This window comes from Macaca nemestrina, chromosome 10 (assembly GCF_043159975.1).
Source record: "Macaca nemestrina isolate mMacNem1 chromosome 10, mMacNem.hap1, whole genome shotgun sequence".
NCBI classification, from domain to species: Eukaryota; Metazoa; Chordata; class Mammalia; order Primates; family Cercopithecidae; genus Macaca; species Macaca nemestrina.
This window is the reverse complement of record NC_092134.1, coordinates 138,577,716-138,601,452: the sequence shown is the minus strand read 5'-3', so window position 1 is coordinate 138,601,452 and position 23,737 is coordinate 138,577,716. Positions and strand designations below refer to the sequence as shown.

General features: G+C 40.0%; 2 protein-coding genes across 6 annotated transcripts in view; one reads left to right on the top strand and one right to left on the bottom strand.

Moving 5' to 3' along the window:
• Positions 1-5,415, bottom strand: part of LOC105484159 (A-kinase anchoring protein 3) — a 40,641-nt gene extending 35,226 nt beyond the window's left edge. Inside the window, exons 1-2 of one of the 4 annotated variants that reach the window (XM_011745518.3) lie at positions 5,197-5,415; positions 1,566-1,697 (exon numbers count right to left, since the gene is read on the bottom strand). The gene's annotated coding sequence lies outside the window, so the exon portion shown is untranslated. Of the gene's footprint in view, positions 1-1,565; positions 1,698-4,909; positions 5,175-5,196 lie in introns of those variants that run through there. The other 3 variants (XM_011745517.3, XM_011745523.3, XM_011745520.3) reach the window with 3 other exon arrangements.
• A 128-nt stretch (positions 5,416-5,543) lies between these two features.
• LOC105484157 (NADH:ubiquinone oxidoreductase subunit A9) overlaps positions 5,544-23,737 on the top strand; it is a 38,879-nt gene continuing 20,685 nt past the window's right edge. Inside the window, exons 1-7 of one of the 2 annotated variants that reach the window (XM_071072349.1) lie at positions 5,662-5,877; positions 6,989-7,021; positions 10,804-10,974; positions 11,336-11,433; positions 14,241-14,332; positions 15,503-15,644; positions 18,997-19,099. In XM_071072349.1, coding sequence (XP_070928450.1) covers positions 5,841-5,877; positions 6,989-7,021; positions 10,804-10,974; positions 11,336-11,433; positions 14,241-14,332; positions 15,503-15,644; positions 18,997-19,099 — 676 coding nt within the window. In that variant the 5' untranslated portion in view covers positions 5,662-5,840. The other variant, XM_011745513.2, reaches the window with a different exon arrangement.

Below are 23,737 nucleotides of genomic sequence, written 5' to 3'. Positions count from 1 at the left end.
TTTCTAATACTCTCAGCTTATAGATTAGGATATTGAGGCTCAGAAAAGAAATACTAGAATCAGCGGATATATTCCTTTAGATATTCCAGCCCTGCCAACATTCTGGCAGCTGTGAAATTTTCCCATGGCCAATAGAAGGACTGGACTAAAATGTTCCCCAAAGATGTCAATGTGATGATGACTTCAAGTTGAGGAGTGCAAATCTGAATGCCAGTCATGAAGGGCATAAGCAACACAGGGGCTTGGTTATGGTGGTTGTATCCTAGACTACAGCTCTATCTCAAGGCAGTTTTCTCCTGTATCCATTTTAAGTGAGAGGCTCCTGTTTACCCAAGGTTCCTGAACTCATGTAAAAACTCAGATTGCAGAAAGCATAAGTAAAGCTCTTGCAGGGTTGCTAAGTAGTTGATCAAGTTTTGAGGTTTATTCAACCAGGTTTTATTACTAGCTTTGAGAGGGAAGAATATGTTTCTTGTATCCATTCTCTTTTACTGCCTTCCTTTCTGTAAGTGCCTGCTACATTGTAGAATCTCGATAAACTTGGTTGCTGATTAAATCAGAGTTTCAATCGATTTTGTTTAAATAAAGGTGTGTGTGTGTGTGTGTGTGTGTGTGTATGTGTGTCTCAATGGCACTATTCATTGTTAAGCTTTCCGGTGGAACGTCTTTATTTTTACCTTCCCTAAGTAATAGCTTCTTCTTCTAATCACTGTTAGTACAGATACTTTCACTACATAGCTGTATAGATACTGCCCTTTCCCAGTTCTGTTGTCTAACCAAGGCTTCAGAAATAACAGTGAGAGGATAAAAGTGCATGAGAATTGGACTCAGGGTATACCAGTTCTATTTTGCTCCTGGGGCACTGGAAAGAAAATAAATTTAGGAATGACCACACAATGAATAGGAAAAGTCAGTAGGGAGCCAAGCGTCTACTCTATCAAATGGGGAAGCAGGAAGTAAGACCCTTCATGTCTCCAAAAGGATGGCTGAGGAGATCTTGTCAAATCTGTAACACAATCACAATGTCAGCAGCAAAGATGGCAGGTTTGACTTTAATGCTGCTGAAGGAGAGGTTCATTTATTTCCAGAGGACTCAGAGGTAAGATTAAAATTGGCTGAGCAGGCTGGGTGCGGTGGATCACACCTGTAATCCCAGCACTTCGGGAGGCCGAAGCGGGGGGAATCACTTGAGGTCAGGAGTTTGAGACCAGCCTGGCCAACATGGTGAAACCCTGTCTCTACTAAAAATACAAAAAATTAGCAGGTGAGGTGGTGGATGCCTATAATCTCAGCTACTCGGGAGTCTGAGGCAGAAGAATCACTTGAACCCAGGAGGTGGAGGTTGCAGCAAGCCGAGATTGCAGCACTGTACTCCAGCTGGGCAACAGAGTGAGACTCCATCTCAAAAAAAAAAAAAAAAAAAAAAAAAAAAAAAATTTGGCTGGACGGAAGAACAATGCTAGGTTGAATATAAAAAGCTTCCTATCGCTTGTCACTGAATTCTCCCTTCCAACCACAGAGGATCAGAAAATGGGCTGTTTTATCAGTCCAGTAAGATTTCCTACCTCTGTAGCACTGGAACAGTGAACCACAGAAGACTCCAGAACACACTTTTAAAGTCAACGAAGATGCTGGGATGTTCTGGCTCAGCTCAAGATCTTGTTTCTTCCTGCGGCCTTCCATGTACCTCCCCCTTGCTGAGACCAGAGAGTGACATCAGAATCACAATTGGTGACATCACTGTCTCTATAGCAACAGTAGTGAGGCTACCAGAAAATGAATGGTCAAAAGGACAAAGAGGAGGGGTGAAGATATACTCCAAGGCGCTGATGTTTAGTTTGGAAGGACTGGGCTTTATTCTGAGTAATTCTCTCTTTAGAGCAGTGATCCCCAAACTTTTTCAAACCAGGGACCAGTTTTGTGGAAGACAATTTTTCCATGGATGGGAGTGGGGTGGGAGTATGGTTTCTGGATGATTCAAGCACATTACATTTGTTGTGCACTTTATTTCTACTATTATGCCATCATATAGAATCAGTGGGAGCCCTGTTTTCCTGCAACTAGATGGTCTCATCTGGGGGTGATGGGAGACCGTGACAGATCATCAGGCACTAGATTCTCAAAAGGAGCGCACAACCTACACTTTTCACAATAGGGTTCAAGCTCCTGTGAGAATCTAATGCCACCACTGATCTGACAGGAGGTGGAGCTCAGCTTTGTCACTTGCCCACCATTCACCTGCTGTGTGTCCAGGTTCTAACAGACCATGGACTGGTACCAGTCCATGGCCTGGGGGTTGGGGACCCCTGCTTTAGAGTGTTTAACATAGGCGGGGGAATACAGGAGGGGGACATTTTGCCAGTGGATTCCACTTAAAGCAGCAGAGTAAGTATTATGTATTAACAAATCTAGAGGGCTGCAGAGGAGGATAAGAAATAAAAAACCTGAGGGTCTAAATTTTATGCAAATCCCATGGAATCACTTCATTTTGTCGGATCCAGCCAGGACTCTTCTTATTTATACACATCTTGCCTTTTGTAAAAAAATTATTTTTAGGATATTTTGCCTAAACTGACCATCTCTGGGTTATAATTTGTCTTAGATGCTCAGAGATACAATGACCCTAATTTATCTTTTGCAATGCCTGACCCGAGAAACTGTAGTGGGAAAAATCATACCAACAGGCATTTGGTTAGCTACTCTTTCTATGCTTTATTACTACATTCTCTGTGAAAATGTTCCCTCAGCTACTCTGTAATTAATGATTAAATATAGGACTAATATATAGTTTCCATGAAGCAAAAAGAACTTCCAAGCATGACCACGAGATAGTGATGAAAATTGCAATAGATTCAAAAGTGACGGGTTTATCACAGAGTTCCTTCAAAAAAGTTATTTATTGCTGGGTGCAGTGGCTCACATCTGTAATCCCAGCACTTTGGGGGGCTGAGGCAGGTGGATCACTAGAGGTCAGGAGTTCAGGACCAGCCTGGCCAACATGGCAGAACCCTGTCTCTACTAAAAATACAAAAAATTAGCCAGGCATGGTGGTACATGCTTGTAATCCCAGCTACTCGGGAGACTGAGGCAGGAGAATCACTTAAACAAAGTGAGACTCAAAAAAAAAAAAAGTTATCCATTGATGATCTTTTATATTGTTTCAAAAGAGCTTTTGTATTCTTTTCACAGAAAGTACACCTACTAGTCAAACATATTTGTCAATATATCTCAGTTTCTGTTTTTCTTTTTTTTGAGATGGAGTCTCAACTCTGTTGCCCAGGCTGGAGTACAGTGGCACAATCTCGGCTCACTGCAACCTCCGTTTCCCAGGTTCGAGTGATTCTTGTGCCTCAGCCTCCCGAGTAGCTAGGATCACAGGTGCATGCCACCACACCCGGTTAATTTTTGTATTTTTAGTAGAGGCTGGGTTTCACTATGTTGGCCAAGCTGGTCTTGAACTCCTGACCTCAAGTGATCTGCCTGCCTTGACCTCCTAAAGTGCTGGGATTATAGGCATGAGCCACCACTCCCGACCTCTTCCTCTTTAAAATAATGGGGCTTGCTGAGCTCCTGAAATCTCTTCCAGCTCTAACATTCTAAGATTTTGATACTTCGGTGGTATTTGAATAGTACTGCATGGAACTACATATAGCACTTTGCAGGTGACAAAGCATCTTTGCATCCATTACGTCACCCAATTCTCATAATAATCTTTAGAGGTACCAGGGTAGGTTTTATTTACCCTGTTAGACAGGTATAGAAGCTTGTCCAGGTCACAACTAATGACTGATAAAACTGGGAATGGGATCTAGTATTCTAGGTGTTAAAAACCAGTGTTCTTTCAGCCGGGCACAGTGACTCATGCCTGTAATCCCAGCACTTTTGGAGGCCAAGGTGAGAGGAGGTCTTGAGGCCAGGAATTTGAGACAAGCTTGGGCAATATAGTAAGACCCCGTCACTGAAAAAAAAAAAAAAAGTCAGTGTTGTTTTACTTAAACCATGCAACCTTGAAACTAGAACTGAGAACATGAGGCAGTGTTTAACTTAGAGATTTTAAATTATATAATTGGCAGTGTTATACAGGAGTTAGCAGGTTGCTGATGACAGTCAGGATCTGTTGATCTGAATAAGGAAAGTATGTTAGTATCTATATTGGTCCCAGAATCAAGTATTAGCAAATTGTGTTAAGTGAACATAGGATGAGGCCAAGAAATATGACAGTGTAGTATTACTACTAAGCTTCTCTGATGAAATTCAAGGGTTTTTTCTCTCTTCCAATTCAATTTGGTAGGCAACACTTTAGTAAACAGTAGGGGTAGGATACAGTGGAAACAGCCAAGATTTCAAGCCTAGTAATAAGCAACTCCTACATCCCTACTCATCACAGGCCTTTTTGTCTATCCCAGAAACACATACTTTTCCCGAAAAAACAAAGCAATGGAAGGATTACCAAGCCTAGAAGAACCCGCCCTCCCCAAACTAGGTAGTTTTCTGATAAGCCTACGGTATATTTCACAGGATCACTGGTTGCTGTCTCCTACCCAGGAATCTGGAGAGGTTGACCAGAATAAAGTATTTTAAAATCCAAGTGCTTAGTCTAACCTGGAATTTCCTCAGTTTCTAGATGGCTCTTTGTAGAACAATGCGGATTCTCAAAGCAGTCCATAGTTAAAGAAAAAATTACAAACCATTGCGCTAGAGACAGCCATCTGCAGTCTCCCCTTAGACAGATGTTCAGATGGCACACATGACCATTAAATTTTACATAATATTTCAGGAAGTTCACAGATTTCCTGAAGCCCACTCATGAATCAAACTTCTGGTTAAGAACTCCTAGATTCATATGCCAGGTGGTGATAAGTGCTTTGGTATATAAACTTAAACCAAAAATTGGTGGAATAATTACCACCTTGGATACGATGGTCAGAGAAGTTTTATCCGAAGAGGTCACTTTTGAGCAGAGACTTGAGCTGGTGCAGACACCTGAGTGAGCATTCCAGGAAAGGCGAACAGCAGGCGCAAGTGTCCCTAGGGGAGAATGTGCTTGGCGGGCTCGACGTACATTTACTTGGGACACACCCTATTTCGGTTTCTCTTCTCCACTTTTCCCCTCGTCCTTGTCCCCCATTTTCTCTCTCCTGGGCCCTGGACCTCCTGAACGCGGAGGGCTACGCCTCCTTTTTCTCCCGGACTCACCAGGGCTGCCCTAGCTGACATTTTCAGGGAACAGGAAACTGAGAGTCAGGAAAGGTGAGCTCTTCTACCTCGGGTCTTGCCATTCTGCATGTCCTGAGTCAGTCACTGGTTAACTCTGAACTTCGGGTTCCTCGGCAATTAGAGATTATAAACAAAGAGATCATCTATACAGCCTATTCCAGATCTGAGAGTCCAACAGCCAAGGTCTTTTCACTTCCTTTCTTCCCCCTCTCCTTCACTGTCCCTCCCTTCCCGTCTCCTTTCTTCTCCCAGCTTTCTTAACCAACTAGCTACCCGAAACCATCCGTTCCTGGTTAGCGCCTGCGCAGACAGGCGAGGAAAATAAGTTTTGACCCAGCTTAGCAGTCGTAGTCAGCCGGGAGCGCTGGCGTGGGGGATTGTGGGAAAAGATGGCGGCTGCCGCACAATCCCGGGTTGTCCGGGTCCTGCCAATGTCACGTAAGTGTCACCCGGAACGGCGGCCCCTGATCGGGATTCCGGGACGGGGATCTAAGGTTTTGGGAGTGGCACCGTGCTGCAGCGGTCACGCCGACTTCCTAGGCACTCTGGTTTTTCTGGGTTTGGAGCTGCCTCCGTCTGGTTTCTCCTTTTGCTTTCCGCTTCCCCAGCTTACATACTCAATTATGCACCTTGGGAGGGGACAAAAGATCTTAAGTAGCTGTAAGCGAAGAGGAGAATGCGGGGGACACGTTAGAGATCGAGAGAATCAGAATTCTGTTATGGTTGTAAGGGTTTAGGGTTATGAGAAATATTTGTATGGGGCGGGGGGAGAAATGTGTAAGGGAGCGGAAAAAACCGGCTAGTGGCGAGAGGTTTTCTTGGATTGATTTTATGACTTTGTGCAAACCCTTAATGGGTCTCAATTCATATGAGCACAATGGAAATGATAATATTACAGTACCAAGGAGTCTCTGATAAGATTAAATGAACTAATATTTATGAAAGCATCCTTTTACCCAAAAGCATCTCTACGGATGTAGAATGTGTTGGGCCTAGTGCGTTGGGATCTGGGGGAGAGAGTGATGTTTGAGGAGAGAAGAATCAGGAGCTTGGTGGAAAGGAAAGTGAAGAAGAATGAAGGCTATGTTAGAATTTGGTAGCATTATTTAGTTTCCCCTCTGTTCTGATTGGATCTGCCCCACTCCTCAAATTGAAAACATACGTTTGTCCTTCCATTCACTAAAAAGCAAGGAAATTAGAAATACGGTTACACTTCATCGTTATTCTTTCACCCTCTACTCTTCCACAAACATATTCCAATCAAACCCCCAAAGTTGTTTTTTTTTCTTAGTGTGTTTTAGTCGTTACAGAATATCATTTGCTTTCAAAATTGGTCATGGCAATTACTCGTAAAGCTTTATAAAAATTAGAAATGAGGACTGGTTGTAGAGCTATTGAGTCAGAATTTGTGAGATTAGCTCCTTGCACCTTAAATTTTTAAAAGCACCAGAGATAGGTTTGATGTTCAGCCTAAGGCAAGAATTAGGAGTGTTTAGATCTTTTTTGTTTGTTTGTTTTCCATCTTGGGTAGAACTCCTGCATACCACTGGGAAGGTGGTGGTGCACATCACTTATAGTGGATGGTTTTGTAGTCACAATGTCTTTGCAAAGGCATTTGCTGGTTCTTGTTAAACAGTTACATTTGTACGACGTAATGTAGATTGTGAATGATAATCACTATTTATGGAGTACCTGCTATCTACAATCTCCAGTGCTAGGTATTTTTATTAATTTTCTCTTTTAACTTACTTTCCTCTGACTGACACCATAGCTTGTGTTCTTAACCACTCTGTGTTATTATCTGGTAAGTTAAGTTTTTGAGTAAATTCTGGAGAGGCAAGTCTAGTATGTAACATAATCCACACACTATAGGACAGAACTGTGTAAGACAACTGTATATAGTTAAGTGTGGCAAGACTATTAAGTATCACAGGAAATCATAAAAGGGAAAGATTAGTATCATTTGAGGTACTGAGGGGTGATTGGAAGACCAGTGGAGAATTGTAGTGCTCCCACTGTTCTCTTTAGGGCTATTATGATCTGGAAAGTCCTCTGGCAAAGACAAGTGGATGAGAATGGAGTCATGAGGTATTCAAGAGGCAGTAAAATGACTACCTGTGTATCTGGGATAGTGGAGAAGGAGGTTGAATGTGTTAGATGGGATCAGACAATGGAGACCTTTGAAAGCCAAGCAGAGTTTAGACCAGTAGTCTCCAAAGGGAGTTGTGCAAGAGGACCTAATAAGTTATGGAAATACAATATTAGAACTCCTAAAAACTGTTTTCTATAGTAATAATAGCCAACACTTACGTAGTTTAAACTGTATGCCAGACACTATTCTAAGTAATATATGATTTATAATGTGTATATCATATTGGTACTACATAGAACATGCCTATAATTTTTTAAATAAATACTTAAAAAATGCAGTAGGCAAGCAAATATGTCTGGACTATTGGTTTGGATATTGCAGTAGGAAACTAATGTAGTATTTTAAGCAGAGAAATATAATGAATATATAATTAATAAAGAATATTGTTCTTCTAATAGTACTCATTATAAATGGAAGAAAGTGGAGAGGCTGGAACCAAAGAGAGTAATAATTTATATTTATTGAGCACCTACTATTTGCAAGGCATTGTGACAGATGCTTGCTCATATGTTATTAAATATCTCATCATCTTGCCCATATGTTATGAATTCTCATCAACCCTTTATACTGTAAGCTTCATGAAGCCAGGGTTTTGTATTTTACTATGAGTCACAGTTTCTAGAATAATGCTTGGCCCATAATTATTAAAAAAACAAATAGCTGTGTGAGGTTAGTGTGACATTACCTTCAGAGAAATTTGAAAGTAATAAAAGCAACTATTATTCATTGAATGCTTAATGTGCTCTAGGTAATGTGCTACATGGTTTATGTATGTTTACTCTAATCCTCTTAACAGTCCTTTGAGGTATTGATTCCTTAACTCAATTAATTCTTCCCAGTTCATTAACTCTGCCATCTTTTCCCTGTCTTATCCTATGTTCTCACTTCCTTACTCATCACTCTTATCATTCCCTTTAATGCATTCTCAACTCCCCAGCCCAACTCCCGTTGTTGTGAAAAACATTGACCCTGATTAAACAAAACTTTCCACATAATTTGCTGCCTGCCACTAAGCAGTGGAGAACGGGGCTAGGGAAAACTCCAAACTAACTGGCCTTATTTTAAATTCATGAATACAAATCTCAGGTAGATTTTCAGTGCCACATTTTTCTAGGAAATTTGGTTTCCTTGTCTCCATAATCATTACTTAACATAGCCAGTTTCCTAATACCTCTAATATGTGCTTTGTCTCATTCTCAGTTTTATAGAGAAATCAAAGGAATCAGATGAGAACAGTCATTTTCCCATCATAAACTCTAATAGTTGATATGTGATAATTCTTTGCCTTTTCTCTTGTTACAGTGGGTGAGCTCCTTCTGTTCCAATCTGTGGCCAGTTCCTTCACTTTGCATTCAGTCTCATCCTCTCTCAACTATTCAATCCCTTTCCTGAATCAGGAATTTTCTCCCTCTACCATGGAAATCATGTCATTTCCATCAGCACATAAATGTTAACTCATATTTCAAACAAACAAACAAACAAACAAACCTGTCCCTGTCCTTGTGTTTCTCTAATCCCATTTCTCTTTCCTCAGAAGGATTATCTCTCTCCTCATCTACTTCCTTGCCTCACAGCCTCTCTTGTTTGCTCCAGTCTGGCTTTCAGTCCCACTAATCCAACAGCATTGCTCTTAGTTATACCACCTACAGCCACATCCTCCAGATTCTGTGGTCCTCCGTCCTCTTCCTACTTTACTTTCAGCATTTGATAAAGTTAACTCTTCTCTCCTTGAAACAGTTTCTTTTTTTGATTTTCAGATTCTGTTTCCTTCTGGGTTTTCTCCTACCTCAGGGGCCTGCTTTTTAATCTCCTTTACTAGCGTTTTGGGCCAGTCACTAACCTTATCTATAAAGTGATGATAAAGATAGCATTAAAAAAGATAATACCTGTGCAGCACTTAGAATAATGCTGGACACCTGCCAAGAGCTCTGCAAAGTTAGCTGTTAATATGATGTTATTATTTTGTTATATGATGTGTGTGTATGGCCCATGATGTTTACTTTTAATTTCTGTCATTATCAGTGAGCTAGGCCATTTCTCCGATTCCATACTTTTGGATAGGGAAGAACAATGGCCTTTGGGGAGATTGCCACCTGTAAGTATACCTAGAAAACAAACACAGATTTTGTAAACAAAGTCCTATTTGTGTCTTTCACCTCTCCCAAGTGTACAAAGCACGAATGCTAAGCTCCAAAGTTTATTGGAGCAGAAGTGCGTTAGCACTTTAAACCTTTTTGTTTCTACTTACGTGAAAGTTGAGCAGCTAACTCTAAAATTCTACTCGAAGGATTTAGAAGTAACTTGAAAACTGGAGTATATCCAAAAGAGATTTGCATTCCTGCCTTACGAAGAATACTTGACAGGACAGGGGATGTTTAACCTGGAGAAGAAAATATTCAGCGGGGATATAATTGCTACACTTCATTGTAGAAGAGGGATTAGACTTGTTCTTTGTCATTCTGGAGGAACGCGGGGATAAAAAGTTCTGGGAAGCAGTCACTGATTCCCTTTGTGGTAGAACTTTCTTTCTGTTAGAATGGCTCAAAGCAGAATGGGCCGCGACAGAAAGTAGTGAGTTTCCCAACTCCACAGGTGTTCATGCAAAAGCCAGATGATTTCTTTGCACACATGCTATAGAGAAGATGTAAGCATTGGTGCATGAACTTTGAGGGTTCATTGTAGTATCAAGAACCTCAGTCGCTGAAAAAGAAGTGATGGAATGTTTGACAAATCTCTTGCTGTTAAGCTTTCTAAAAGTCAGAACATCTTTTCTCAAGCCCTTCACTCCTTTTATCATTATTTGTGAAGTTCTTCAGTGGTTTTATAGTAAGTCTGAACTATTGAGCTGCATTCCTTTTTTTTTTTTTAATGTTCTGTACTAATAATCCTCTGCTCCCAACTAATATCCTCAACTTTCTTTTTCGTTAGTCACCAGTTTCAGATTCTGTTCCAGGAGAGTCTTTGGCTGTTGCCCTGTGCTAGGCTTATTCATTCTACCTCTGCATTGTGATATGTTTCTCATGGGATTCTATCGTTTCTTTTTTTTCCTCTTTAAGACCTTTCTCGAAACATGTTATCCAGGAATCCTTCCTCATGATAACGTGACTTATTGCCCCTTTATTACATATTCTCAGTTCCTTTTACCATATAGGCTTATACTCTCCTACTTTGTGACTGTTTAATGTGTTTTTTTTAAAAATGTGACTTATCTTCTTAGGTAAGTTACATTGTATAGGGTAGGGAATATATTTCCTCATGTCCTGTGGATTCTATGTTGTAGTAATTTGTGTTTATTATTGCCCTTGATACTTCAATTACTAAAGTACTGATTGCAAAATAATGTTACAAGTTTTTTGGGAAAGGAGCTATTTGTGTTCACAGTTTTAAAAATAATAATATTTGCCATGTTTGTATACTTTGGGGTTTTGTTTAAGGTTCTGCCATTACTGCAATAGCCACATCAGTGTGTCATGGCCCGCCCTGTCGCCAGCTTCATCATGCCGTCATACCTCATGGGAAAGGTGGACGTTCCTCATTCAGTGGGATCGTGGCCACTGTGTTTGGAGCAACAGGATTCCTGGGGCGATACGTTGTCAACCACCTTGGTAAGTAAAGTTGTTGAGTTCATATGCTGCGTTGCCATTGATCAGGATTGCCTGATGAGAAGCATGAGCTGTGATTCTCTTTGTTTTAATGGTATTATGAATTACTCCTATCTTGGATGTCTGTAATCTTTATTTGTTGTGACATTAAGAGCACACTCATGTTCCTCTATAGGAATTATTAAGATAGAAACAAGGGACTCTGAAAAGCTATGGCATCTTTAGTATGGCAAAATATTCTTTTTGTCAAATATAATATCAATTCACATACCATACTAGAATTTAAATATTTACCAAGTCACAGTTGTATAATATATCAACATTATGTTAATGTTGATCCTTTTTTCAATCCATTCTCTTTTAGGACGCATAGGGTCACAGGTAATCATACCCCATCGGTGTGATATATATGACACCATGCACCTTCGTCCCATGGGTGACCTGGGCCAGCTTCTGTTTCTGGTAAGGGCCTTTATGATTGATTGAAGTTGACAAATATAAATTACTAAGATCATTTTTGGGAGTGAGAGGCAGTATAATAAAGCAGTTAATTTCTTCCCAGAATGGACCAAAGGCATCCTGTATTCCCAGGTCATTCTTTCAGCTAGGTTCTGGCATCTTCTTTGTCATGCAAGCTCTAGATTGGCAGTTGGCAAACGTTTTCTGTGAAGGGCCAGATAGTAAATCTATCTGGCTTTGCAGGTCATAGAGTGTTTGTCATAATTACTCAGCTCTGCCTTTGTACCTGGAAGTAGCCACAGACAATATGTGCACAAATGGGCATGGCTGCATTTCATACAATTTTATTTACAAAATGAGGCTGCAGGCTGAATTTGGCCTGTGGACTATAGTTTGTCAATCTGCTGTAGACCTGTGCTGTCCAGTGTGGTAGCCACTGGCCACATGTGGCTACTGAGCCTGTGAAATGTGGCTAGTCTGAATTGAGATATGCTGTACATATAAAATATACACCAGATTTCAAAGACTCAGTATGAAGAAAAGAATATACAATTCATCATTAATAATTTTTTATATTTGTTACATATTAAAATAATATTTTGGACATATTAGGTTAAATAAAATGTATTATTAAAATGAATTTTACTTGTTTCTTTTTTGCTTATGTGCCTCATGTTATACTTCTATTGGATAGTGCGCTATAAACATAAAAAATTCACAAATAGGGTGTATTGTAACTTGATGATTTAGTATAGATTTAACTTAGAACAGTCCTTTCTGAGCATTCCCTTTGTCATTCTTTAATCTACAGGTTCTTCCTTTAGGCCAGTAGTTGCCAACAGGGTGAGGCAGGGGAAAGAGGGTAAAGGAGGGCCATTAAGGGAGGGACTAATGGATCTCTTTAGTTGTCACAGTGATTGGAGAGCCGTCCTGGTTATTAGGTACAGGCCAGGGATGTTAAATATCCTACAGAACACAGGACAGCCCCTTTCCACAAAAAGTTGTGCTGCCCCAAATGTCTGCAGCCAAGCTATTGATTGCTATACTGTCTGGGCCTTGATGCTTCAATCTACTGATCTTTTAGCTGACTTCCTACTTGTATTGTCCTGTAAGGAATGGAGTTATACATTTTCCCTTTTAAAAAATATGTGCTAAACATCCTTACTATCTCTTGTAATATTCATACAGATTATTTGTAATCCATTCAAATTTTGATTTATTTTCATTTCATTTTCACATTTTCATTTATTCTTGACTCATTGTTCACAAGCTAAGTATAATACTTATATCAGAAATTTCTTATTTCCAAAATGTTTTTCTTCTCCAAAATCTTACTATTAAATATCTTCTTGGTATTAAAGTTACAGAGGCTTAGCTTATTCCTAGTTCTTCATGCCTTAAGTTTGTTGGTCACCTTGTCAGAGCCTCACAATTGAAGTATTTAAAAAGTGATAGGTGAAAACTTTCGAACCATTGGAATTAAACCAAATAACACCTATTCCATTATCTCTGCAGAGGTTTATTTCCTGAGTGTCTAGCATCGACCTGTGCTCTGAGCATGTTTGGATGAGCAAGACCACAGGGAACTCAGAGGCTTATATGTTTAGAGTTTATGTGTTTATTTTAGAGAAGGACTATTTGGGGTGTCTTTAGTCTTTGTTTGCAACTGCTGTCTGAATGGCCACTTGGTTTACCCACCTGACTGTGTGCCCTTGGGCCTTATCCCTGAAAATTTGGTTTTCTTTTATTACATCACTCACTGCTATAGATTTTATGTGTATTTCACTTAATCGTCATAGTAACCTCATTAGGTAAGATGTGTTTTCCAGTTTTACATGGGGCTTGAAGAGATAATTTGTACCAAGTTAGTACATGGCAAACTGGGATTTGCGTTTCTGTCTGTTTGATTCCAAGCCACTTTTCTAGACTGTGTCTTTTAACCTACTTTCTAACATCAGTCCTAACTGGTTCTTCCTGCTGGGGCTTCATCTTTTTGTTGTTGAATCTGATTTTATAGTTTGTTTTTTCTAAATTAAACAGACATTTTAGTTCTCTCTCTCTCTCTCTCTTTCATCCCCGCTTTCTTTCTCTTTTCCCTTCTTGCTGTGTCTCCTTCCCATTGCACTGACCCATGCACGTGCACTTATTTGATGCTAAGAAATTCTTGTTACTTGTTATCTTCCATTGAAATGCTTATAAAAACCTGCCCTTGACTCACCCTGAAGTTTTAGGTAGTTCCCTTTGACTCTTGTTTTTATGTTGTTAATGTAGGAATTACTAGATCTGGGGTTATAAAAGAGGAAAGAATTAAAAGGAAATAAGTAAGAAAATAGTCATGAATCTCCCCAACTAACACTGATCTTTAAAAGACACTCTTCCTATCTTCAGTCTGTAAGTGGTTGCTGTCAAGAAGGGAAAGTCTCTTGTCTCCCAAATGATCCTTGCTTCTTTGGCTGTATTTCAGAATTGGAGACTTGGTTTACTGGGTTTCTTTTCAAACTTAGTAAGGAGTAGTTGGGTGGACAAAAACAAATATGCTCCATTAAAAATCAATAGCCTCCTTTTTAGCTCTGGCATTTGATTACCTGAGTAAAGTGTACTTTTACCTGTTTGTCTCCAAAAGAGTAAGGGAATCAGCAGGGAGTTTGAGACATCATTTCTCTTGTAATAAGTGGAGCTTGTATGAAATGGCACCATATTATGACTACAGCAGATGGCCCACTTTGAAACTTGCGTTGAGGAGGCTGCAGAAGTGTTGAATGCTGAGGTATACCCGTATGTTTTCATCCGATTGCTTTCTGCTATTACAGGAATGGGACGCGAGAGATAAAGATTCTATCCGACGAGCAGTGGAACACAGCAATGTGGTCATCAATCTTATTGGACGAGACTGGGAAACCAAGTAAGTCTTTGACTCTCGTTTCTTCTTTGCTTTAGTCTTTCTTAGGGTTTAATAGACCTTCATTGGACACCTTCTATGTGCCAGCTACCACGGTGACATTTTCAATTAGTGAATAAGGGTTGGTTGAACAATCACTTGCATACCCAGTGACACCCGTCTGGTATAAGACAGCAGTGTGATATACTGCCCATAAAAAGCCAGTAGGTGGTATTGGTATGGCTGGTGTTGGTCCTGTGCTTGGATCAGTCCCTTTGAGATGGGGTTAGGAAATAGGATTTTGCCTGTTTCGCTGTTTAGCAAGCTGAACGTTGGTTGTTCTTGTGTAGACAGTGTTCTAGATGTCTTTTCTGTGTTGTTAATTGAAGATGACGCGAGGACTAATTTGAACAGTTCTTTGTGTGGATTGTTTGTTAACAAATAATGTTTTAATCCTATAATCCACAACACTTTGTTTACACCTCTTTTTTTAGCATTAAAGTTTGACTTAGTTTTTTAATATATGTCTTTCTCATCAAATATTTTGTAAGTTCTTTGATGCATTGGGGGTCTTATTCAACTTTTTGTCCCCCCTATTGATTAACATAGTATATCGTACAGAGTAAACAATTAGTTAATATTAATGAAATTGTTGACTGACCTTTTTTAGTTTCTTTTTTTTCCCTTGTGGGAAACAAAGTCCCAGGGGTAAGAAGTGATTCCTAACACTTCAGCAACCAGTACAGTCAGGTTTCTTTAAAGGGCCTCAGCCTCAGAATTCCTTGATAATACAGAACATGATGTATACTGGATTTCTAACTTAGAGTAGGCCTTAAATGGTATAGAGTAATGACAGTGCGCAGAGCTGTCAACTTTTTTTAAAAAATAATTTTGGCTTAAAAAAATTAAAAAAATATTTTTCTTTAGAAATAGAGAAAGGGTTTTACAGTTTTGCCCAGGCTGGTCTAGAACTCCTGGGCTGCAGTGATGCACCCACCTTGGCCTCCCAAAGCGCTGGGATTACAGGCATGAGCCACCACACCTGGCCAAATTTAGCTTTAAGTTAAATCATTGCTGTTTAAAAGTTTAAGTAATAGGAATTTCAATACTGTTATGAAAACCAACTTATCACATAAAGCTTTGAGATCCTGTGTCTGGAGTTCTTAACCAATTCTTTTATTTTTCTTCTTCCAGAAACTTCGATTTTGATGATGTTTATGTGAAGATTCCCCAGGCGATTGCTCAAGTGTCCAAGGAAGCTGGAGTTGAAAAATTCATTCATGTTTCCCATCTGAATGCGAATATTAAAAGCTCTTCTAGATATTTGAGAAATAAGGTAAGTAACAACTTGATTTGGGAAGTGGTTCACAGAGCCAGAGTTTCTTGGCCCATTTGAAACATGATTTCAGTGAGAAGGGTTTATCATCAACATATCTAGAATTAAAAGGTTTTCTGATTACCTGTATCCAGAACTAGGGGTGTGTGTGTGTGTGATATTTTGACATTTTGATTGATTGCCTTCTGTTTGCAGGGAACCGTGTTAAGGGGTTTCAGAGTTGGCTAGACTACGTTACTATTGGCATTCAGATACTTAAAGTTTCTTTGGGGCATCACTGAATTATACAGAAGCCATCACAGATTTCTGCCAAAGGAATCATACCTGTGTCATCTACCATGGTTAAAGGACCATGTTTCTTTCTCACCCCTTGCATTGTAGTGGTTTTATGCCAGTCTTAAAGAGGCAATGTGAAGGCTCAGAATGACAGGGATTAATATTTGCCAGGGAAGATGCCTATTCACATAGTACTTATGCTCCTTTTACTCCCAGAAATGCCATACCTAGAGACTGACCACTGTCGTTTGGTGTCAGTCTGTAACCTAAGTGAAACACGTTCATTGTTAGGGACACAGAAGGGCTATCCGCGTCTGACAGTATGCTTAACATTTGGATTCTGCCATATGGGAGACTGTTTTGAGTCAAACTGATAAGGACCACAGAGTTCCTTGATAATGGTTCCACATTTTTGACTCGCCACATTAATTTACTGGATAAACTATTCATTAAGCACCTACTATGTATCACATGTTGTGTTAAGCACTGTGGCTACAGTAGTAAATGGAGAGAAAATAAGAGAATACTTGTGCCTGCCTCTGCCCAAACATTCATAAAATCATCAGAATTTCATGACTGTTTGGAAGGAAATGGGAGGTGTCAATGGGGAGGAAGAGAGAGGAGTCAAAGATGTCCAGCCCTCTGGCTGGAGCCACTGGGTAGACGATAGTACTGTTGAATAAGATGGGAAATACTTGAGAGGAACTAGGCTCTAGGGCAGTGACGCTTAGCCTTAGTTGCACATTAAAGCCACTGAGGGAGCTTTTACAAATTCTGATGCCTAGGCTGTGCCGCAGACCAATTAAAACAATTTCTGGGGTTGCAGCTTCAGCACCAGTATTTTCTAACTCTCTAGGTGATTCCAAGGGCAGCAAAGATTGAGGAGCACTATTTGACTTGAGAGAATGGAAGATGATTGAGTTTTGGACTCATGTTTCAGGTGCATTTCAGATGTGTGTCAATCTTCCGGGTAACTGGTATGTAGGGTCAGAAGAGAGGTCAGAAGAGAGGTCTGGGTTGGAGACAGAAATGTGGGAGTTACCAGCATTTCTTGTTAGTTGAAGTAATGAGAGGGGTTAAGATGGCTGAAGATTGAGAAGGGAGTTTCAGATTGGGCCCAGAACATACCAATGGTTAGTAATCTGGTAGAGAAGGAAGCACCTGCAGAAACCCTAACCAATCAAACAGAAAGACTAAGCAGGACATCATAAGGCAGAAGGGAAACCAGGAGAGCACAGTGCTGGGGAAGCCATGGCAAGACAGTCTCACAGGAGGAAGTGAATCCTTATGAATGCCATTGAGAAGTCAAGCAAGATGACAACTGTAAAGTCACCTTGGATCTACTGACTTGGAGGTCATTGATGATCTTATCAAGAATAGATTCAGTGCAAAGGTTGGAGCAGAATCCAGAATGCGGGTGAGTGAAGGGTGAGTTGGAACTGAGGAAGTGGGAATGGTAAGGGTAGGTACGTTTTCAGGTAGCTTGACTGGCAAGAGGAAGATGAAAGACTGAGAGGATAGAAGCTGGAGGGGGCTGTGGAGTTGGTATTTTTTTTTTTTTAAGGTAGAGGATCTACATTGTTTAAATGCCGATAGGGAGATGCTGGTAAAAGGAGTGAAGCTGAAGGTGTGGAAGAGACAGTAAATTGCACAGGTTCCTGAGAAAGTGAGAGGACGTGAGCTGTAAAGCATTGGAAGTGACACTGTTGCTCCCATCAGGTAAGACAGAAGGAGAAAATTGTGCTTTATATACCAGAGTTTGTAGATTTAGTGGTGAGAGCTTGAGGTGATTTTTCCTCTACTGTCTTATATTTTGTTTTTTATTAGAAGGCAAAGTCATTAACTGGAAGGAAAAGAAAAGAAAGGGATGTCTGAAATTTGAATAGAATAGAACATGTTTCAGATTGTCTCATGGGAAAGTAAATTAATTAGAGGAAAACACAATTTTTGGGAAATGTTGAGGGCCCGGTTAAAATTGGAGGTGTGAATTTATAGTGGTACCAATTCATGATTTTTATTGATTTATTTTCCTGCCAGCTGCTGAAGGCAGTGGAAGTGCATGGCCCAAGGGAGGCAAATGGAGTTCTTCTAGAATTAGAATTTTGCCTGGGATGGCTAGAGTAAAGGACAAAGGATGGTTTACAATATTGGCAAGAGAGTGATGAGAAGATGGCCTATGGGACCTAATCTGGAATTCAGAGGGGAGGACAGGAACAGTCGGAAGAGCTGATACAGGGGAAGCAGATTCAATGTACTAGAGTTCTGGAGAAGGTTGAGAAACAGGTATCCTGGGAGCAGATGAACAAAGAACAAGCAGGCTGGAAATTGTAGGAAATGGACATCCAAGAGTAGGATGTCTTCATGTAATACCTCAGAAGAGGAGCAATTCCAGATGTTGATATGGTAGTGGTGAAACTGAGTTAAGAATGGTAGAGGTGGAAGGAAGAGGAGGTCATTGGAGTTGAGCAGCTCAAGAACCTGAGAAGTCCAAGCCCACTTGGACATTGATGTCCCCCCAGTGGTGATGGAAGTAGAAAGGAAGACTGAATTAGGTGCTGATGTCTTCATCGAACAAGAAGGCTTGCCTAGGAGGCTAGGAGATGATAATAAATAAGGATGGTACAGCAATTGAGATCAGGAAGATTAGTGACTCTATCTCCACCTCCTTTGGATATGTAGGTACTGCTGACACTTCCATTATTGTAGCCCACTGCCACCATTCTGTCCTTTTCCTAGCAGGCTGCTAGATGGTTGACACAAACTAGAGAATCTGTAAATCGAAGGAAAAATGGAGGCTGAAAAAATTCTACTTTGATTTTTCTCCTTCTTCAATGTAAGCTTCCCTTAAAATAAAAAAATAGGGAGAGACCCAACCAAAGCTGTAAGGTGCAGGACATTTTTGTGGATTATATGTTTTAAAAGTTCTGTGTAACTGAGTTTTATGAATTACACAATTACCTTTATCTGGAGGAAAATATCACCTTTGAAATACAAGTCATGTCTTAATAGTGGAAAGAGTGGATGCTTTATTCACTTGTCTCAAAACTCAAAACAAGTTTGTCTGATTGTCGTTTAGGCTGTTGGAGAGAAAGCAGTGAGAGATGCATTTCCAGAAGCCATTATCATAAAGCCGTCAGACATCTTTGGAAGAGAGGATAGATTCCTTAATTCTTTTGCACGTACGTATTCTTTCTTAATGGTAGAAGAGAGGGATACTGATTAACCAAGTTGAAGTTGCTCAAGCTAACAGTTTTCTCTGATTGACAGACTAAGGATATATTTTTTCTTTCCTAGTTGCCTTTTTCTCCCCTAAGTTTGTATTTTCGTAGTCAGTGTAGTCTTTGTTATATTCCATATCAAAAGAAGCAACTTAGATTAATAGAAAGAGCATGAACTTGGGAGTCAGAGACTTGAGTTTAAGTCTTGGCCCAGCTAACTCTGTGACTTGGCAGATATTCGAATATCACATGGAATAGTTTCTTTATCCTAAAATCCCCTCCCTATGTTATATGTATTGATTCTTACCCTCCTACCTACCCCCAACCCCAGACAACCACTGATCTTTTTATTGTCTGTATAGTTTTGCCTTTTCCAGGATATTAGAATCATGCAGTATGTAGCCTTTTTAGGTGGACTTCTTTCACTTAGCAGTATGCATTTAAGATTCTTTCATTTCTTTTCATAGCTTGATAACTCATTTCTTTATATAGCTGAATAGTATTCCATAGTGTGGATTCCATTGTACTGGATATTGGTTTAACCAATTTAGGTGTTTCTATCTTGTTTTTCCCCCTGTTGCTTATGTCCACCTAACATCTGTAATAATTTCTACTTAAAAAATTTGTGGTAAAATATATGTAGTATAAAATTTCCCATCTGCTATGGGCTAAATTATGCCCCCTCAAAATTCGTATGTTGAAGCCTTAACACCATTGTGAATTTATTTAGAGTTAGGACGTTGGAGGTAATTATGGTTAAATGAGGCCATAAGGGTGAGGTCATAATTCAGTAGGATTGGTGGCCTTATAAGAAGAGGCAGAAAGAGAGGTCTGTGTCTCCCTGTGTGCACATACTGAGGAGAAGCCATATGTGAGGACACAGCAAGAAGTCTGCTGTCTACAAGCCAGAAGGAGAGCCCTCACCAGGAACCAAACTGGCTGGCACTTTGATCTTGAATTTGCCAGCCTCCAGAACTGTGAGAAAATACATTTTTATTGTACAAGCCACCCAGTCGATGGTATTTTGTTATGGTAGCCTGAGCAGACCAAAGTAGATTTTCATACCAAGAAGCGGGGTGCTGCTGTAGCAAATACCTAAAAATATGAACGTGCCTTTGCAACTAGGTAAAGGTAGAGGCTAGGAGAGTTTTGAGGTACCTGGTAGAAATATGGACGTTAAGGGTGATTTTTGTAAGGTCTCAGATGAAAATGAATAATATGTCATTGGAACTGGAGGAAAGGTGACCCATATTATAAAATGGCAAAGAAATTGTCTGACCTGTATGTGTTCTAGTAGAAGGTAGAACTTGTGAGTGATGAAATTGTTTATTCAGCTGAGAAGATTTCTAAGTACAAAGTATTGAAGAAATGCCTTGGTTCCTCCCGACTGCTTATAATAAAATACAAAAAGAGAGAAAGATGAAATGAAGAAGGACTTGCTAAGCAAAAAGGAACCAGAACCTGAAGATTTGGAAAATTCTCAGCTTATCCATATTGCAAAAAATGAGGAAGCTTGTTTTGAAGAGAACACTAGGAGTGCGGCTGAACAACCGTTTGATGAAGAGCCTGTGGATGCGACTCAGAAACTGATAAACTGTCTCAGCAGAAGCCAGGAATAGAGATGAGATTACATCAGCAAAGTCACCACCAGTTTGAACTAGAAGGGGCAGAATGAAAGAAGCCTGTCAGACTTCTGATATCCTACAGGACCAGACCATAGAGCTATTTGGCTGTGAATTTGAGCTATTCTTCAAGAAAAGGGAAGAATGACGCCAAAAGTGGTTCAGAGATGTTTAGAACTACCTCTTTGGTTTCAAAGGATGGAGCCATTGCCTCACTTTCAACAGACCATATGGTCTGTGTCAGAGGCCTGGGAGGTGGGACCACCCAGAGTCTTGGAGGTACAGCTGCCTGGTCGTTGGGACTGTAGCCGTCTGGAACCTTTGAGGTGTGACCCTCTGCCCAGCAGAGCTACTGGGGTGGGACTACTGCCCCAATAGGTCCTGGAAGTTAGAACTACCGCTTCAGTGGGTCCTGAAGGTGAGACTACCACCTCTGTGAATCTAGAAGGCAATGCATCTAGGCAGAGAAGATTATTCTTGATTTTTATAGCCACCCTAATGGTTGTAAGGTGGTATTTCATTGTGTGTGTTTTTGATTAGATTCTAAAATCTAATAGAATTTACCTTGCTAAATTTTGGACTTGCTTGGGACTTGTCACCCTTTCTTCTTTCTTACGTCTTCCTTTTAGAATAGGAATGTCTATCTTAGGCCTGTCTCACCGCAGTATTTTGGAAGCACATAACTTGTCTGGTTTCACATGTTCATAGTTAGGAATTTTGCCTCAGGATGACCCATACCTTGAGTCTTATCTATATCTGATTTAGATATTATTTGGATGAGACTTTGGAGTTTAGAGTCTTAAGACTAAGACAGGATTAAGACCCTTTTAACTATTTATAAGAATACAGTTCAGTAGAATTAAGTTATTTACATTGTTGTACAACCAATCCCCAGAACTTTTTCTTCTTGTAAAACTGAAATTCTGTACCCCTTAAACAACTCCCTGTTTCCTCCTTCCCCCCAGACCCTGGCAACTACCATTCTGCTTTTGGTTTCTATGAATTTGACCACCTCATATAAGTGCAATCATCCAGTATTTGTCTTTTTGTAGCTAGCTTATTTGACTTAGCCTAATATGCTCAAGGTTCATCCATGTTGTACTGTGTGATGTGATTTCCTTCCTGCTGAAGACTGAATAATATTCTGTTGTGTGTGTTTACCACATTCTGTTTAATAAGCCGTCCATCAGTGGATACTTGGGTTGCTTCCCACTTTTGGCTATTGTGAATGCTGCTGCATGGTCAATGTGACCATGTGACCATGGATGTACGAAATTTCCCTGATTCAGTTATTTGTTGTATGTACTGAGAAGTGGAATTCTGTATCATATGGTTTATCTGTTTTTACTTTTTCGACAAGCTACCATAGTGTGTTCCATAGTGGCTGTACCATTTTACATTGCCACCAATAGTGCACAAGGTTTCGTTTCTCCAGGTCTTTGTCAACATTTGTTATTTTCTGTTTTTTTTGATAATAGCCATCCTAATGGTTGAAAGGTGGTATTTCATTGTGTGTGTGTGTTTTTTTTTGTTTTTGTTTTTGAGATTGGGTCTTGCTCTGTCACCTAGGCAGTCGCAGCTCATACAGTCACAGTGATACAGTCGCAACTCACTGCAGCCTTGAACTGCTGGGCTCAGGGGATTCTCTTGCCTCAGTTTCCTACATAGGTGGGACTACAGGTGTGTACCACCACACCTGGCTAAAAATATATAAATATCTTTGTAGAGACAGGTCTTGCTCTCTTGCCCGGGCTGGACTCGAACTCCTGGCCTCAAGCAGTCTTTTTGCCCCAGCCTCCCAAAGTGCTGGGATTGTAGGCATGGGCCACCATGCCTGGCCACAATGTGGTTTTGATTTATGTTTTCCTAATGATTAGTGATGTTGAGCATCTTTTCATGTGCTTTTCGGCTACTTTATTATTTGGAGAAATGTCTATTCATGTCCTTGGCTAATTTTTAAAATTGGGTTGTTTATTTTTTGTTATCGAGTTGTAGGAGTTTATTTATTCAGAACGTTAAATGCTTTTCAGGCATGTGATTTGTAAAGTTTTCTCTCATTTTTTAGTTTGCCTCTTCACTCTGTTAGTTGTGTTCTTTGCGGCACAGAAGTTTTTAATTTTGATGTAGTCAGGTTTATCTGTTTTTACTTTTGTTGCCCGTGCTTTTAGTATTGTGTCTAAGGAGTCATTGCCAAGTCCAATGCCATGAAGCTTTCTCCTTTTTGTCTAAGAGTTTTAGTTTTAGCTCTTAGGTTTAGGTCTTTGATCCATTTTGACTTAGTTTGGGTGTATGGTATGAGGTAAGGGTCCAATTTTATTCTTTTGCATGTGGATATCCAGTATGTTGAAAAGATTATCTTTCCCTGTTGATTGGTCTTGGTGCTTTTGTTGGAAATCATTTGACCATATATGCAAGAGTTATTTTTCTCTATTCCATTGCTCTGTATCTTTGTCTTTATGCCACTGTTTTGATCACTACACTGTTTTGATTGCTGTGCCTTTGTAATAAGTTTTGAAATCAGAAAGTGTGAGACTTCCAAAAATTTGTTCTTTTTCAAGATTGTTTTGGTTGTTTAAAGGAATCCCTTTAAAGTCCATATGAATTTTAAGATGCAGTTTTCTATATTTCTGCAAAAATAAAAAGCCATTGGGATTTTGATAGGGATTGCATTAAATCTGAGATTGCTTTGGGTAGAATTGACATGTGTCTTAGTCCATTTTGTGGTGCAACAAACGTTGAGTAATTTATAAAGAAGAGAAATTTATTTCTAACAGTTCAGGAGGCTGGGAATCTCAAGATCCAGGTGCTGTCATCTGGTGAGGGCCGTCTTGCTGTGTGCTTACATGGTAGAAGGTGGAAGGGTAAAAGGGACAAATGCTATGTCCCCACATGGCAGAAGAGGAGAAGAGCAAGCTAGCTGAATGCTGCATGAAGCCTCCTTTATGAGGTCCTTAATCCCTGAGGGAGCACCCTCATG